Source organism: Salvelinus fontinalis, chromosome 25 (assembly GCF_029448725.1).
Source record: "Salvelinus fontinalis isolate EN_2023a chromosome 25, ASM2944872v1, whole genome shotgun sequence".
Taxonomy (NCBI): domain Eukaryota; kingdom Metazoa; phylum Chordata; class Actinopteri; order Salmoniformes; family Salmonidae; genus Salvelinus; species Salvelinus fontinalis.
In genome coordinates this window covers 43,119,239-43,138,044 of record NC_074689.1, presented here as the reverse complement: position 1 = coordinate 43,138,044, position 18,806 = coordinate 43,119,239, and the positions used below count along the sequence as shown (strand labels likewise).

General features: G+C 44.5%; 1 protein-coding gene across 1 annotated transcript in view; it reads right to left on the bottom strand.

Moving 5' to 3' along the window:
- Nucleotides 1–13,095: 13,095 nt before the first annotated feature.
- Nucleotides 13,096–18,806, bottom strand: part of dlec1 (DLEC1 cilia and flagella associated protein) — a 102,306-nt gene continuing 96,595 nt past the window's right edge. The window contains exon 10 of the mRNA XM_055882279.1: nt 13,096–13,298. Within this exon, the coding sequence (XP_055738254.1) occupies nt 13,096–13,298 (203 nt within the window). The remainder of the gene's footprint in view (nt 13,299–18,806) is intronic.

Sequence of the window (18,806 nt, the reverse complement as noted above, 5' to 3'; positions counted from 1 at the left end):
GCACACACACACACAGACACACACACACACACACACACACACACACACGAACACACACGAACACACACGAACACACACACGCACACACGCACACACAGACACGCACACACACACAGACACGCACACACACACACACACACACACACACACACGCACACACGCACACGCACACACAGACACGCGCACACACACACACACACACACACACACACACACACACACACACACACACACACACACACACACACACACACACACACACGCACACACACACGCACACACACACACACACGCACGCACACCTGCCTTGGCTCCATTTGACTCGGTCAGTTCTTTTATTCCATCCTGTCATTCTGTTCGGCAGCTGTGCAAACACTTAGGGAAATTTGAGGAGTGAACAAACATCATTACGCTGGATAATAAGAAGAGCGTGACAGCACAAAGCTAATTGGAGCATCTGGCTTTTAAAGCAAGACATTTGACAAGAACATTGAAAAAAAAAAAGTATGTATACTGCATGTCAATATGTTGCTCAGAGTGAGACAGACATGGTTAAACACAAACATGCAGGGTACTACAGAGGACAGCCCAGTACTGGTGCCCAGCTGCCTGCCATCCAGGACCTCTATATCAGGTGATGTAAAAGGAATATACTATATCCACCCAAGAAATATACTTTTCTCTCGTCGTTAGCGGAGCATCAAGGCCGACACCAAGAAGCTTCTATCCCCATAAGACTGCTACGGCGCCTTGCAAAAGTATTCATCCCCCTTTTTCGCCCTTTTTCCTATTTTGTTGCATTACAACCTGTAATTTAAATAGATTTTATTTTGGATTTCATGTAATGGACAAACACAAAATAGTCACCAAATTGGTGAAGTGAAATGAAAAAACTGTATTATTTCAACAACAAAAATAGAAAAAAAAGGAAAAGTGGTTTGTGCATATATATTCACCCCCTTTGCTATGAAGCCCCTCAATAAGATCTGGTAAAAACCAGTTACCTTCAGAAGTCACATAATTAGTTAAATAAAGTCCACCTGTGTGCAATCTAAGTGTCACATGATCTGTCACATGATCTCAGTATATATACACTTGTTCTGAAAGGCCCCAGAGTCTGCAACACCACTAAGCAAGGGGACCCACCAAGCAAGCAGCACCATGAAGACCAAGGAGCTCTCCAAACAGGTCAGGGACAAAGTTGTGGAGAAGTACAGATCAGGGTTGGGTTATAAAAAAATATCTGAAACTTTGAACATCCCACAGAGCACCGTTAAATTCATTATATAAAGAAATGGAAAGAATATGGCACCACAACAAACCTGCCAAGAGAGGGCCGCCCTCCAAAACTCACAGACCAGTCATGGAGGGCATTAATCAGAGAGACAACAAAGAGACCAAAGATAACTCTGAAGGAGCTGCTAAGCTCCATAGCGGAGATTGGAGTAGCTGTCCATAGGACCTCTTTAAGCCGTACACTCCACGGAGCTGGGCTTTACGGAAGAGTGACCAGAAAAAAGCCATTGCAAAAGAAAAAAATAAGCAAACACGTTTGGTGTTCACCAAAATGCATGTGGGTGACTCTCCAAACATATGGAAGAAGGTACTCTGGTCAGATGAGAATAAAATTGAACTTTTTGGCCATCAAGGAAAATGCTATGTCTGACGTAAACCCAACACCTCTCATCACCCCGAGATCATCATCCCCACAGTGAAGCATGGCGGTGATAGTATCATGCTGTTGGGATGTTTTTCATTGGAAGGGACGGGGAAACTGGTCAGAATTGAAGGAATGATAGATGGCGCTAAATACAGGGAAATTCTTGACAGAAACCTGTTTCAGTCTTCCAGAGATCTGAGACTGGGACGGAGGTTCATCTTTCAGCAGGAAATGACCATAAGCATACTGCTAAAGCAACCCTCGAGTGGTTTAAGGGGAAACATTTTAATGTCTTGGAATGGCCTAGTCAAAGCCCAGACCTCAATCCAATTGAGAATCTGTGGTATGACTTAAAGATTGCTGTACACCAGCGGAACCCATCCAACTTGAAGGAGCTGGAGCAGTTTTGCCTTGAAGAATGGACAAAAATCCCAGTGGCTAGATGTGCCAAGCTTATAGAGACATACCCCAAGAGACTTGCAGCTGTAATTGCTGCAAAAGGTGGCTCTACAAAGTATTGACTTTGGGTAGCTGAATAGTTATGCACGCTCAAGTTCTGTTTTTTTGTCTTTTTTCTTGTTTGTTTCACACCCCAAAAATTGTCATCTTAAAGTGGTAGGCATGTTGTGTAAATCAAATGATACAAACCACCCCAAAATAATTTTTAATTCCAGGTTGTAAAGGCAACAAAATAGGAAAAATGCTGAGGTGAAAACTTTCTCAAGCCACTGTAAATAGATAACAAAATGGCTACAAAGACTATCTGAGTTGACCGTTGTATTTATTTTTGGCACCGTCTCTATGCACACTCACTTACACTCCTAAACCTAACCCAGCTCCTAACCCTAACCCTAACCCCCTGTCTCTATGCACACTCACTTACACCCCTAACCATAACCTAACCCTAGCTCCTAACCCTAACCCACTGTCTCTATGCACACTCACTTACACCCCTAACCATAACCTAACCCTAGCTACTAACCCTAACCCAGCTCCTAACCCTAACCCACTGTCTCTATGCACACTCACTTACACCCCTAACCATAACCTAACCCTAGCTCCTAACCCTAACCCAGCTCCTAACCCTAACCCACTGTCTCTATGCACACTCACTTACACCCCTAACCATAACCTAACCCTAGCTCCTAACCCTAACCCAGCTCCTAACCCTAACCCAGCTCCTAACCCTAACCATAGCTTCTAACCCTAACCCTAACCCACTGTCTCTATGCACACTCACTTACACCCCTAACCATAATCTAACCCTAGCTCCTAACCCTAACCATAACCCACCGTCTCTATGCACACTCACTTACACCCCTAACCATAACTTAACCCTAGCTCCTAACCCTAACCCAGCTCCTAACCCTAACCCAGCTCCTAACCGTAACCCTAACCCTAACCCACTGTCTCTATGCACACTCACTTACACCCCTAACCACAATCTAACCCTAGCTCCTAACCCTAACCCAGCTCCTAACCCTAACCCTAACCCACTGTCTCTATGCACACTCACTTACATCCCTAACCATAATCTAACCCTAGCTCCTAACCCTAACCCAGCTCCTAACCCTAACCCTAACCCACTGTCTCTATGCACACTCACTTACACCCCTAACCATAATCTAACCCTAGCTCCTAACCCTAACCCTAGCTCCTAACCCTAACCCTAACCCACTGTCTCTATGCACACTCACTTACACCCCTAACCATAATCTAACCCTAGCTCCTAACCCTAACCCTAGCTCCTAACCCTAACCCTAACCCACTGTCTCTATGCACACTCACTTACACCCCTAACCATAATCTAACCCTAGCTCCTAACCCTAACCCAGCTCCTAACCCTAATCCTAACCCACTGTCTCTATGCACACTCACTTACACCCCTAACCATAACCTAACCCTAGCTCCTAACCCTAACCCAGCTCCTAACCCTAACCCTAACCCACTGTCTCTATGCACACTCACTTACACCCCTAACCATAACCTAACCCTAGCTCCTAACCCTAACCCTAACCCACTGTCTCTATGCACACTCACTTACACCCCTAACCATAACCTAACCCTAGCTCCTAACCCTAACCCAGCTCCTAACCCTAACCCACTGTCTCTATGCACACTCACTTACACCCCTAACCATAATCTAACCCTAGCTCCTAACCCTAACCCAGCTCCTAACCCTAACCCTAACCCACTGTCTCTATGCACACTCACTTACACCCCTAACCATAATCTAACCCTAGCTCCTAACCCTAACCCTAGCTCCTAACCCTAACCATAACCCACTGTCTCTATGCACACTCACTTACACCCCTAACCATAATCTAACCCTAGCTCCTAACCCTAACCCAGCTCCTAACCCTAACCCTAACCCACTGTCTCTATGCACACTCACTTACACCCCTAACCATAATCTAACCCTAGCTCCTAACCCTAACCCTAACCCACTGTCTCTATGCACACTCACTTACACCCCTAACCATAACCTAACCCTAGCTCCTAACCCTAACCCACTGTCTCTATGCACACTCACTTACACCCCTAACCATGACCTAACCCTAGCTCCTAACCCTAACCCACTGTCTCTATGCACACTCACTTACACCCCTAACCATAACCTAACCCTAGCTCCTAAACCTAACCCAGCTCCTAACCCTAACCCTAACCCACTGTCTCTATGCACACTCACTTACACCCCTAACCATAACCTAACCCTAGCTCCTAACCCTAACCCACTGTCTCTATGCACACTCACTTACACCCCTAACCATAACCTAACCCTAGCTCCTAACCCTAACCCACTGTCTCTATGCACACTCACTTACACCCCTAACCATAACCTAACCCTAGCTACTAAACCTAACCATAGCTCCTAACCCTCAAATCATACCTAGAACCTAAACCTAACCCTAGCTCCAAACCCGAGCTTCTAACCCTAAAACTAACCCTAGCTCCTAACCCTAACCCTATCTCCTAGTCCTAACCCTAACCCTAGCTCCTAACCCTAAAACTAACCCTAGCTCCTAACCCTAACCCTATCTCCTAGTCCTAACCCTAACCCTAGCTCCTAACCCTAAAACTAACCCTAGCTCCTAACCCTAACCCTAGCTCCTAACCCTAACCCTAGCTCCTAGTCCTAACCCTATCCCTAGCTCCTAACCCTAAAACTAACCCTAGCTCCTAACCCTATCCCTAGCTCCTAACCCTAAAACTAACCCTAGCTCCTAACCCTAAAACTATCCCTAGCTCCTAACCCTAACCCTAACCCTAGCTCCTAACCTTAAAGATAAACAGTAGAGAGGCTATATACAGTAGAGAGGCTATATACAGTAGAGGCTATATACAGTAGAGGCTATATACAGTAGAGGCTATATACAGTAGAGAGGCTATAAACAGTAGCGAGGCTCTATACAGTAGAGAGGCTATATACAGTAGAGAGGCTATATACAGTAGAGAGGCTATATACAGTAGAGAGGCTAAATACAGTAGAGAGGCTATATACAGTAGAGAGGCTATATCCAGTAGAGAGGCTATATACAGTAGAGAGGCTAAATACAGTAGAGAGGCTATATCCAGTAGAGAGGCTATATACAGTAGAGAGGCTATATACAGTACAGAGGCTACATACAGTAGGGAGGCTATATACAGTAGAGAGGCTATATACAGTAGTAAGGCTACATACAGTAGAGAGGCTACATACAGTAGGGAGGCTATATACAGTTGGGAGGCTATATACAGTAGAGAGGCTATATACAGTAGAGAGGCTATATACAGTAGAGAGGCTATATACAGTAGTGAGGCTATATACAGTAGCGAGGTTATATACAGTAGAGGCTATATACAGTAGAGAGGCTATATACAGTAGAGAGGCTATATACAGTAGAGAGGCTACATACAGTAGAGAGGCTAAAAACAGTAGCGAGGCTATATACAGTAGAGAGGCTATATACAGTAGAGAGGCTATATACAGTAGAGAGGCTATATACAGTAGAGAGGCTATATACAGTAGAGAGGCTAAAAACAGTAGCGAGGCTATATACAGTAGAGAGGCTATATCCAGTAGAGAGGCTATATACAGTAGAGAGGCTATATCCAGTAGAGAGGCTATATACAGTAGAGGGGCTATATACAGTAGAGAGGCTATATACAGTAGAGAGGCTATATACAGTAGAGAGGCTATATACAGTAGAGAGGCTACATACAGTAGAGAGGCTAAAAACAGTAGCGAGGCTATATACAGTAGAGAGGCTATATACAGTATAGAGGCTATATCCAGTAGAGAGGCTATATACAGTAGAGAGGCTATATACAGTAGAGAGGCTATATACAGTAGAGAGGCTATATACAGTAGAGAGGCTACATACAGTAGAGAGGCTAAAAACAGTAGCGAGGCTATATACAGTAGAGAGGCTATATACAGTAGAGAGGCTATATAAAGTAGCGAGGCTATATACAGTAGAGAGGCTATATACAGTAGAGAGGCTATATAAAGTAGCGAGGCTATATACAGTAGGGAGGCTATATACAGTAGAGAGGCTATATACAGTAGGGAGGCTATATACAGTAGAGAGGCTATATACAGTAGAGGCTATATACAGTAGAGAGGCTATATACAGTAGAGAGGCTAAATACAGTACAGAGGCTATATACAGTAGAGAGGCTATATACAGTAGGGAGGCTATATACAGTAGAGAGGCTATATACAGTAGGGAGGCTATATACAGTAGAGAGGCTATATACAGTAGAGGCTATATACAGTAGAGAGGCTATATACAGTAGAGAGGCTATATACAGTACAGAGGCTATATACAGTAGAGAGGCTATATACAGTAGAGAGGCTATATACAGTAGAGAGGCTATATACAGTAGAGGCTATATCCAGTAGAGAGGCTATATACAGTAGAGAGGCTATATACAGTACAGAGGCTATATACAGTAGAGAGGCTATATACAGTAGAGAGGCTACATACAGTACAGAGGCTATATACAGTAGAGAGGCTATATACAGTAGAGAGGCTACATACAGTAGAGAGGCTATATACAGTAGGGAGGCTATATACAGTAGAGAGGCTATATACAGCAGAGAGGCTATATACAGTAGAGAGGCTATATACAGTAGAGAGGTTATATACAGTACAGAGGCTATATACAGTAGAGAGGCTATATACAGTAGAGAGGCTATATACAGTAGAGAGGCTATATACAGTACAGAGGCTATATACAGTAGAGAGGCTATATACAGTACAGAGGCTATATACAGTAGAGAGGCTATATACAGTAGAGAGGCTATATACAGTACAGAGGCTATATACAGTAGAGAGGCTATATACAGTAGAGAGGCTACATACAGTACAGAGGCTATATACAGTAGAGAGGCTATATACAGTAGAGAGGCTACATACAGTAGAGAGGCTATATACAGTAGGGAGGCTATATACAGTAGAGAGGCTATATACAGTACAGAGGCTATATACAGTAGAGAGGCTATATACAGTAGAGAGGCTATATACAGTACAGAGGCTATATACAGTAGAGAGGCTATATACAGTAGAGAGGCTACATACAGTACAGAGGCTATATACAGTAGAGAGGCTATATACAGTAGAGAGGCTACATACAGTAGAGAGGCTATATACAGTAGGGAGGCTATATACAGTAGAGAGGCTATATACAGTAGAGAGGCTATATACAGTAGAGAGGCTATATACAGTAGAGAGGCTATATATAGTAGAGAGGCTATATACAGTAGGGAGGCTATATACAGTAGAGAGGCTACATACAGTAGAGAGGCTATATACAGTAGGGAGGCTATATACAGTAGAGAGGCTATATACAGTAGAGAGGCTATATACAGTAGAGAGGCTATATACAGTAGAGAGGCTATATACAGTAGAGAGGCTATATACAGTAGAGAGGCTATATACAGTAGAGAGGCTATATACAGTAGAGAGGCTATATACAGTAGAGAGGCTATATACAGTAGAGAGGCTATATACAGTAGAGAGGCTACATACAGTAGAGGCTATATACAGTAGAGGGGCTATATACAGTAGAGAGGCTATATACAGTACAGAGGCTATATACAGTAGAGAGGCTATATACAGTAGAGAGGCTACATACAGTAGAGAGGCTACATACAGTAGAGGGGCTATATACAGTAGAGAGGCTACATACAGTAGAGAGGCTATATACAGTAGAGAGGCTATATACAGTAGGGAGGCTATATACAGTAGAGAGGCTACATACAGTAGGGAGGCTATATACAGTAGAGAGGTTATATACAGTAGAGAGGCTATATACAGTAGAGAGGCTATATACAGTAGAGAGGCTACATACAGTAGAGGCTATATACAGTAGAGGGGCTATATACAGTAGAGAGGCTATATACAGTACAGAGGCTATATACAGTAGAGAGGCTATATACAGTAGAGGCTATATACAGTACAGAGGCTATATACAGTAGAGAGGCTATATACAGTAGAGAGGCTGTATACAGTAGAGAGGCTATATACAGTAGAGAGGCTATATACAGTAGAGAGGCTATATACAGTAGGGAGGCTATATACAGTAGGGAGGCTATATACAGTAGAGAGGCTATATACAGTAGAGAGGCTATATACAGTAGAGGGGCTGTATACAGTAGAGAGGCTATATACAGTAGAGAGGCTATATACAGTAGAGAGGCTATATACAGTAGAGAGGCTATATACAGTAGGGAGGCTATATACAGTAGGGAGGCTATATACAGTAGAGAGGCTATATACAGTAGAGAGGCTATATACAGTAGGGAGGCTATATACAGTAGAGAGGCTATATACAGTAGCGAGGCTATATACAGTAGAGGCTATATACAGTAGAGGCTATATACAGTAGAGAGGCTATATACAGTAGAGAGGCTATATACAGTAGAGAGGCTATATACAGTAGAGGCTATATACAGTAGAGAGGCTATATACAGTAGAGAGGCTATATACAGTAGAGAGGCTATATACAGTAGAGAGGCTATATACAGTAGAGAGGCTATATACAGTAGAGAGGCTATATACAGTAGAGGCTATATACAGTAGAGAGGCTATATACAGTAGAGAGGCTACATACAGTAGAGAGGCTATATACAGTAGAGAGGCTATATACAGACACCGGTTAGTCAGGCTGATTGAGATAGTATGTACATGTAGATATGGTTAAAGTGACTATGCATATATGATGGGACCTGTAAATAGCTACTGACCCTGGACATGTAAATAGCTACTGACCCTGGACCTGTACATAGCTACTGACCCTGGACCTGTACATAGCTACTGACCCTGGACCTGTAAACAGCTACTGACCCTGGACCTGTAAACAGCTACTGACCCTGGACTTGTACATAGCTACTGACCCTGGACCTGTAAACAGCTACTGACCCTGGACCTGTACATAGCTACTGACCCTTGACCTGTAAATAGCTACTGACCCTGGACCTTTATATAGCTACTGACCCTGGACCTGTAAATAGCTACTGACCCTGGACCTGTAAATAGCTACTGACCCTGGACCTGTAAATAGCTACTGACCCTGGACCTGTACATAGCTACTGACCCTGGACCTTTATATAGCTACTGACCCTGGACCTGTATATAGCTACTGACCCTGGACCTGTAAATAGCTACTGACCCTGGACCTGTAAATAGCTACTGACCCTGGACCTGTAAATAGCTACTGACCCTGGACCTGTAAATAGCTTACTTCCTTCTTGTGTTCTTCATATTTTACAATTGGCTCATTCATCCCCCTCCTCTCCCCTGTAACTATTCCCCAGGTCGTTGCTGCAAATGAGAACGTGTTCTCAGTCAACTTACCTGGTAAAATAACGGTAAAATAAAAAATAAATAAATATTTGTTTTTAATCAAATTGATTTAATTATTTTTTTAAATTTTAAATTCTGATATCGTTTACTGCATTGTCGGAAAACAGCAAGCAGGAAAGGCACTTGGCTGTACCTGTGTGTGTGTGGCAATAACAACTTGAAACACACACACACACACACACACACACACACACACACACACACACACACACACACACACACACACACACACATACACACACACACACACACACATCATAACTACAACTCAAGACACACACATTTTATGGCTGCATCCCGCTAACGGCGTCGATATGACAACAGTCAGTGAAGGTGCAGGGCGCCAAATTCAATCAACAGAAATCTCATAATTAAAATTCCTCAAATATACATGTGTCTTATATCATTTTAAAGGTCATCTTGTTGTTAATCCCACCAAAGTGTCCGATTTCAAATATGCTTTTCAGCGAAAGCACTACAAACGATTGTTAGGTCACCACAAAACCACAATAAGCACAGCCATTTTTCCAGCAAAATATAGCAGTCACAAAAAGCAGAAATAGAGACAAAATTAATCACTAACCTTTGATGATCTTCATCAGATGACACTCATAGGACTTCATGTTACACAATACGTGCATGTTTTGTTTGATAAAGTTCATATTCATATAAAAAAATCAGAGTTTACATTGGTGCGTTACATTCACTAGTTCCAAAAACATCAAGTGATTTTGCATAGCCACATCGTTTCAACAGAAATACTCATCATGAATGTAGATGATAATACGAGTTATACACATGGAATTATAGATATACCTCTCCTTAATGCAACCGCTGTGTCAGATTTCAAAAAAACTTTACGGAAAAAGCAAATCATGCAATAATCTGAGACGGCGCTAAGAACAATAGCAAAATTAGCCGCCATGTTGGAGTCAACAGAAACCAGAAAATAGAAAATGCATGATAAATGTTTACTTACCCTTGATGAACTTCATCAGAATGCAGTCCTAGGAATCCCAGGTCTACAATAAATGCTTGATTTGTTCGATAATGTCCGTTATTTATGTCCAATGAGCTACTTTGTTTAGCGCGTTTGGTAAACAATTCCAAAGTCACAAAGCGCGTCCACTATAACGTGACGAAATGTCCAAAAGTTCCATAACAGTCAGTAGAAACATGTCAAACGATGTATTGAATCAAATCTTTAGAATGTCGTTAACGTACATCTTGAATAACGTTCCAACCGGAGAATTACATTGACTTCAGTTGAGCGATGGAACGGAGCTGCCTCTCACGTGAATGTGCGTGGTCAAAGCATGGTCACCTCATGGCAGTGGTGAATCATTCCTGTCTCCTTTGGCCCCCCTTCACAGTAGAGTCATCAGACAAAGTTCTATTGACTGTTGACATCTAGTGGAAGCCGTAGGAAGTGAAAACTCATCAATATCTCGCTGTAATTTCAATGAGAGCTTGGTTGAAAATCTGCCACCTCAGAAGAAATCCAAACAGGAAGTGGAACTTCTCAGGTCTTTGCCTGCCATATGAGTTCTGTTATACTCACAGACATAATTCAAACAGTTTTAGAAACTTCAGAGTGTTTTCTATCCAATATTAATAATACAGTGCAAATATTAGCAACTATGACTGAGGAGCAGGCCGTTTACTCTGGGCACCTCTGTGCACCTTTCATCCAAGCTACTCAATACTGCCCCTGCAGCCATAAGAAGTTAAGAATGCCAGGATATTTTAGGGTGTCGAGGGATAGAAAATGTTATCTATAGTTTATCTTTAGTTTGGAAGGACATCAGCTCCTACAAGAGCAGTAATTAGATGTTAGTAGCTGTTGGTGTTGTCTTGTAGAATGGTTGATTCAATAGTATCTGTTGGTTTTGCCTACCTAGGACAGTTGATTCAATAGTATCTGTTAGTGTTGTCTACCTAGGACAGTTGATTCAATAGTATCTGTTGGTATTGTCTTGTAGGGCAGTTGATTCAATAGTATCTGTTGGTTTTGTCTACCTAGGACAGTTGATTCAATAGTATCTGTTGGTATTGTCTTGTAGGACAGTTGATTCAATAGTATCTGTTGGTATTGTCTACCTAGGACAGTTGATTCAATAGTATCTGTTGGTATTGTCTTGCAGGGCAGTTGATTTAAGTGTTGACTTTTACCTAGTAGCCTACTTAATCATTTCTGTTTTAACTGTCTGATTGGTCAGTACTTGTGACTGTCGTTGTGGACTTAGTTTCAGGTCTATTTGTGTAACTGTCTTGCTAACAGAACAGGGAAACTGAGTGGTACTGGAGAAAAACTCAACTTCCCGGAGGACCTATCTTCCTTCCTCCTCCTCCTCTGTATCTGCTGCTATAGCCAAGTTCTATCGTTGCAAATGTCAAGCTTCTGCCTCCAACCCTGGGACACTCTTCTCCACTTTCTCCTCCCTCCTTAATCCTCCACATCCTCCCTCTTCCCTCTCTGCGGACGACTTTGTTATCCACTTTGAAAAAGAGATTGACGACATCCACTGCTCATTCACTCAGCCTAATGAGTCCACTGGTCCCACTAAAACACAACTACACTACGTCTTAACCTCTTTCTCCCCTCTCTCTCCAGATGAAATCCGTTGACTACTGAAGTCTGGCCGTCTGACAATCTTGCCACTTGACACAATCCCCTCCTCCCTTCTCCAGACAAATCTCATTCCTCATTTCCCTCAACAACTAATCTCTGACCACTGGCTGAGTGCCCTCTGACTTCAAGATAGCCAGAGTCGCTCCGCTCCTCAAGAAACAAACACTCAACTCCTCTGACATCAAAAACTACAGAACGGTATCCTTTCTTTCTTTTCTTTCCAAAACACTTGAGCGTGCGGTCTCTGATCAATTCCTTAATTATCTCTCTCAGAGCCATCTTGTTGACCATAACCAGTCAGGCTTCAAGGTAGCCCACTGAACTGAGACTGCTCTCCTTTGTGTCACAGGGGCTTTGCGCTCTGTCTCTCTCTCCTCTGTTCTCATCCTCCTAGATCTATATGCTGCCTTCGACACTGCAAACCACCGGATTTTACTCTCCACCCTCTCAGGGTTTGGCGTCTCAGGCTCTGCACACCTCTTGATTGAATCCTACCTAGCAGGTCTTTCCTACCAGGTGACATGGAGAGGATCTGTGACTGCACCACATACTCTCACTACTGTTGTCCCCGAGGGCTCAGTTCTATGTCCTCTTCTCTTTACAGCAAGTCACTCGGCTTCGTCATGTCCTCACATTGGATCTCCTGTCATTGATATGCGGATGACACTCAACTACTCCTCTCCTTCCCCCTTTCTGAGGTGACAGGTGGCAACATACATCTCTGCGTGCCTAGCAGACATCTTTGATTGAATTTTGGCACCTCCTCCTGGGGGAAGAACTACCTGATCTAAGACCTCCCCATGACGGTTTCCCCCTCCCAGAGTGGAAAGATCATTGGACGTGACCCTGTTGTTCTCTGTAAACATAAAAGTCTGTGACTCACATCCTGCAGGTTCATGCTCTATCAAATCCGTAGAGTACGACCTTTCCTCACACAGAAAGCGGCGCAGGTCCTAATCCAGGCACATGTCCTCTCTGGACTTCTCCATCTCCTTGTTGACTGGGCCCCCCGATTGTGCCCTCAAACCCTTGCAACCTATCCAGAACGCTACCTGGTGTTCAACCTTCTTAAGTTCTCCCATGTCACCCTGCTCCTCCATACACTCCGCTGGCTTCCAGTCAAAACTCGCTTCTTCATCAAGACCCTGGTGCTTGACTACGGAGCAGCACGAGGAACTGCCCCTCTTTACCTTCAGGCTATGGTCCGTACATCCCAACCTGAGCACTCCGTTCCGCCACCTCTGGTCTCTTGGCCCTCCCACCCCAACGGGAGGGTAGTTCCTGCTCAGCCCAGTCAAAACTCTTCCCTGTCCTGGTACCCAAATGGTGGAACAAGCTTCCCCCTAAAGTCAGAACAGAGAAGTCCCTGCCCTTCTTTTGAAAAAGTCTGAAACCTCCATGAACAGTATCTTAAATAACTCACGGCGCCACTGACGCCCACCCCACCCCAGCCCACCCTCCCTGTCAATGTTCTAGGTGAATGGAATGAGGCGGAGTCAGGCGCAGGACACAGGTATGAGTAAAGCTACGATATTTACTCAAATTCAATAATAATCCAACAAGGATAAACATAAACAATGCAGAACACGTACACAGAACCACTTGACAAAAAACAATCATGCACAAAACAACAGGGGAAGCCAGAGGGTTAAATAAGGAACATTGATTATGGAATGGAAACCAGGTGTGTATGATGAAGACAAAACCAAACGAAAATGAAACATGGATCGGTGGTGACTAAAAAGCCGGTGACGTCGACTGCCGAACACCGCCCGAACAAGGAGAGGGACCAACTTCGGCGGGGGTCGTGACACTCCCTCCCATATATATATTCTTATTTACAATGACGGCCTAGGAACAGTGAGTTAAACTGTCTTGTTCAGGGGCAGAACGCTCCCACTAGGCTACCTGCAGTCCCTAATATGCATTGTAGCATGCATGCTATAGGACTCTTAACCTGATATCCTGGACCTTGAGTGTTAACATCAGCCTTAGCAACTTTGTCGAGAGTGGGGTGCAGTCACAGCTTTAAAAAATATTTGCGCCAAGTGTTACATGGCAGCATGGACAAATTTATATATATTTAATATATATATATACACATTTAAGGGAACATGTACTTGATATGATTGTGATGTTTTGTTGTCTCACCTAGCTAAGTCACTCTGGATAAAAGTGCCTGCGAAATGACATGTCTTAGATGGAATCTATGCTTTTTCCCTCCAATAAAAAAAGATTTATCATCAGTGATTGTATGCTCCTTATACATTTTAAATAAAGACAGTTTATGATATCTAGGCCTCCTAGCAGCCACTTATTTTGCTATATTCAATGTCGCTATATTACATAAAAAAATATGTATTCATGTATAAATCACGCTACGAGTGGCTTTTGAAAGATTTGGAAATTGTTTTATTGCCCGAATCGCCTAGAGCAGAACTTTGAGACGGGCGAAAAGCTCTTGAGGCTTAATTATGAAAAAGGCAACCATTTTTATCATGTCTTGTACGGAGAGCTCCATTCCTCTCCTCTCCTTTCGCTCTCCCTCATTAAGGTCTAATTGTTTCAACCAGCCAGTCAGGAACATAGGAAACAAGCTAGGCCTGCAGCTACTCCAACACATGGTGGAGGCAATTAGGAGACTTTTGTATCTTTAATTAATCATTAATGTTAGTCTCTACAGTGAGATTAAATTGACTTCATTCCCTGGGAGATACAATGGATACAGTGCATGCTACCTGTGCTGTGAAAAATGTCTGTCCTTCTTTGTATTTGGTGGTGAGCTAACATAAATATACGTGCTGTTTTTGCTGTAAAACATTTTAAAAAATCGGACATGTTGACTGGATTCACAAGGTGTATCTTTCATTTGCTGTATTGGACTTGTTAATGTGTGAAAGTTAAATATTTCTAAAAAAGATTTTTTGAATTTCGCGCTCTTCCTTTTCAGTGGAATGTGGGAGGAGTTCCTCTAGCGGAACCCCGAAGTCAGACAGGTTTAACCTGTTGAGGACAGAGGGCGCTGCTTTCACCAGACAGGTTAAAAGTGTTGAGCTTATGCCGTGGCCGTTTGTGGTAGATAGTGGCAGATTGTGGTAAATTGCATCATTCTGGCAACAATGGCTGACTCTTAAATCACGAATTCTGCGGCATCCCGCAAGCTGTGCTGCAGTACGCTGCAACTTTTTTAGGAAGAACCGCTGTGTATACAAAAGTATGACGACATCCTTTCAAATGAGTGGCTTTGGCTATTTCAGCCACACCCGTTGCTGACAGGTGTATTAAAATCGAGCACACATTGACAGTAGAATGGAGAGCTCAGTTATTTTCGTAAGTGGCACCATCATAAGTAACCACCTTTCTAACAAGTCAGTTCTTAACATTTCATCCATGCTGGAGCTGCACCAGGTCAACTGTAAGTGGTGTTATTGTGAAGTGGAAACGTCTAGGAGCAACAAACAGCTCAGCAACGAAGTAGTAGGCCACACAAGCTCACAGAACGGGACTTTCAGCTGAGTGCTGAAGCGCAGGAAAAATCATTTGTTTTCAGTTGCAACACTCTCAACCGAGTTCCAAACTGCCTCTGGTAGCAACGTCAGAACAAGAACTGTTCGTCGGGGGAGCTTCATGAAATGGGTTTCCATGGACGAGCAGCCACACACAAGCCTAAGATCACCATGCGCAATGCCAAGCGTCGGCTGGAGTGGTGTAAAGCTCGCCGCCATTGAACTCTGGAGTTATGAATCACGCAACACCATCTGGCAGTCCAACAGACAAATCTGGGTTTGGTGGATGCCAGGAGAACGCTACCTGACCCAATTCATAGTGCCAACTGTAAAGTTTGGTGGAGGAGGAATAATGGTCTGGGGCAGTTTATCATGGTTCGGGCTAGGCCCCGTAGTTCCAGCGAAGGGAAATCTTATTGCTACAGTATTCATTGACATTCTAGATGATTATGTGCTTCCAATTTTGGGAAGTCCCTTTCCTGTTTCAGCGTGACAATGTGTGGTAGAACTTAACTGGCCTGCACAGAGCCCTGACCTCAACTCCATTGAAAACCTTTGTATGAATTGGAACGCCGACTGCGAGCAAGCGTAATCGCCCAACATCAGGTCCCAACCTCACTAATGTTCGTGGATGAATGGAAGCAATTCCCCAAAGCAATTTTCCAACATCGAGTGGAAAGCCTTCCCAGAAGAGTGGAGGCTGTTATAGCAGCAATGTTCCAACATCTAGTGGAAAGCCTTCCCAGAAGAGTGAGCAGACGAGCAGACGAGCAGTGCAGGCAGTTCAGACGGCACTGGGCAGGCAGGCAGCTCAGACGGCGCTGGACAGATGAGCAGTGCAGGCGGCGTTGGGCAGACGAGCAGTGCAGGCAGTTCAGACGGCGCTGGGCAGGCAGGCAGCTCAGACGGCGCTGGGCAGGCAGGCAGCTCAGACGGCGCTGGGCAGGCAGGCAGCTCAGACGGCGCTGGACAGACGAGCAGTGCAGGCGGCATTGGGCAGACGGCCGTCTCTGACCCGCTGACGCGCACAGTAGGCCTGGTGCGTGGTACCGGAACTGGTGGTACCGGACTGGAGACACGCACCTCAAGGCTAGTGCGGGGAGCAGGAACAGGGCCCACTGGACTCTCGATGCGCACGATAGGCCTGGTGCGTGGGAGCGGCACTGGAGGTACCGGGCTGAGGGCACGCACCTCAGGGCGAGTGCGGGGAGAAGGAACAGTGTGTACAGGGCTCTGGAGACGCACAGGAGGCTTGGTGCGTGGTGCCGGAACTGGAGGTACTGAGCTGGAGACACGCATTACAGGGAGAGTGCGTGGAGGAGGAACAGGGCTCTGGAGACGCACTGGAAGCCTGGTGCGTGGTGTAGGCACTAGTGGTACTGGGCTGGAGCGGGAAGGTAGCGCCGGATATACCGGACCGTGCAGGCGTACTGGCTCCCTTGAGCACTGAGCCTGCCCAACCTTACCTGGTTGCATGCTCCCCGTAGCCCGTCCAGTGCGGGGAGGTGGAATAACCCGCACTGGGCTGTGTTGGCGAACCGGGGACACCATGCGTAAGGCTGGTGCCATGTACACCGGCCCGAGGAGACGTACTGGAGGCCAGATATGTAGAGCCGGATTCATGGCACTTGGCTCAATGCCCACTCTAGCCCGCCCAGTGCGGGGAGGTGGAATAAACCGCACCGGGCTATGCACCCGTACAGGAGACACCGTGCGCTCTTCCGCATAACACGGTGTCTGCCCGTACTCCCGCTCTCCACGGTAAGCATGGGAAGTGGGCGCAGGTTTCCTACCTACCTTCGCCACGCTACCCTTTATCCCCCCCCCCAAGACATTTTTGGGGGTTTCTTCAAGGGCTTCCAGCCACGCTTCCGTGCTACCACTAGAGTGAGAGCACCGCCAGCATTCAAAAGTGACCAAAACATCAGCCAGGAAGCATAGGAACGGAGAAGTGGTCTGTGGTCACCACCTGCAGAACCACTCCTTTATTGGGGGTGTCTTGCTAATTGCCTATAATTTCCACCTTTTGTCTATTCCATTTGCACAACAGCATGTCAAATCTATTGTCAATCAGTGTTGCTTCCTAAGTGGACAGTTTGATTTCACAGAAGTGTGATTGACTTGGAGTTACATTGTGTTGTTTAAGTGTTCCCTTTATTTTTTTGAGCAGTGTATATATATACACTCCTTTCATAAAACATTCATATTTTATTGCCTATTGAAACCTGAGCCTCACACTTTACTCGTAACATTACAGTTCTTTACTTTAATTGAAAAATATCCTCAAACTTTGTCGCGGAGTTCCTTGATTTCCTTGATTTGCTGGTAGGGAAAAGTGGGGGGGGAGATAGTTTGAAAGGTGCGTGGTCATTATTAGCGAGGGGATACCAGGGGTATTGTAACAGTATTTCTATCTATTATAGACGTGTGGCGAACCTATTGGACCGAGGCCTTCAGTGGGGGGGGGGAAATTATATTAACAATCATATACAAACATATTGTACCAAACTCAAAAAAATCAAGAAAAATAGCAGGAACATAGAATCACTTACCGCAGCCAACTAAATCAAACATGCCTGAGGCTGAGCAGAGCTACGAGCTGCCACTCACACAGAGACCCACATGGATAATGCTACCAACAACCACCACCACCACCACAAACACACTACTTACACAACCTATGGTAACCTAAAGGTGTCTGTATGCTTGAGAGTTTGACCACGTGACCTTCTCCGTGACCTCCTCCGTGACCTCCTCCGTGACCTCCTCCGTGACCTCCGACACAGTTCGGAAGAGTTCATGCATACAGTGCCTCTTGAAAGTTTTCAGACCCCTTGACTTTTTTTCCCGCATTCTCTTACGTTACAATCTTATTCTAAAAAGGATTAAATAGTTTTTTCCTCATCAACCTACACACAATACCCCATAATGACATCACAATACCCCATAATGACATCACAATACCCCATAATGACATCACAATACCCCATAATGACATCACAATACCCCATAATGACATCACAATACCCCATAATGAGAAAGCAAAAACGGTTTATTAGAAATGTTAGCAAATTTATACAAAAATAAGACACTGAAATGATCACATTTACATAAGTATTCAGACGTTTTTGCAAATGCATTAAAAAGTAAAAAAACTG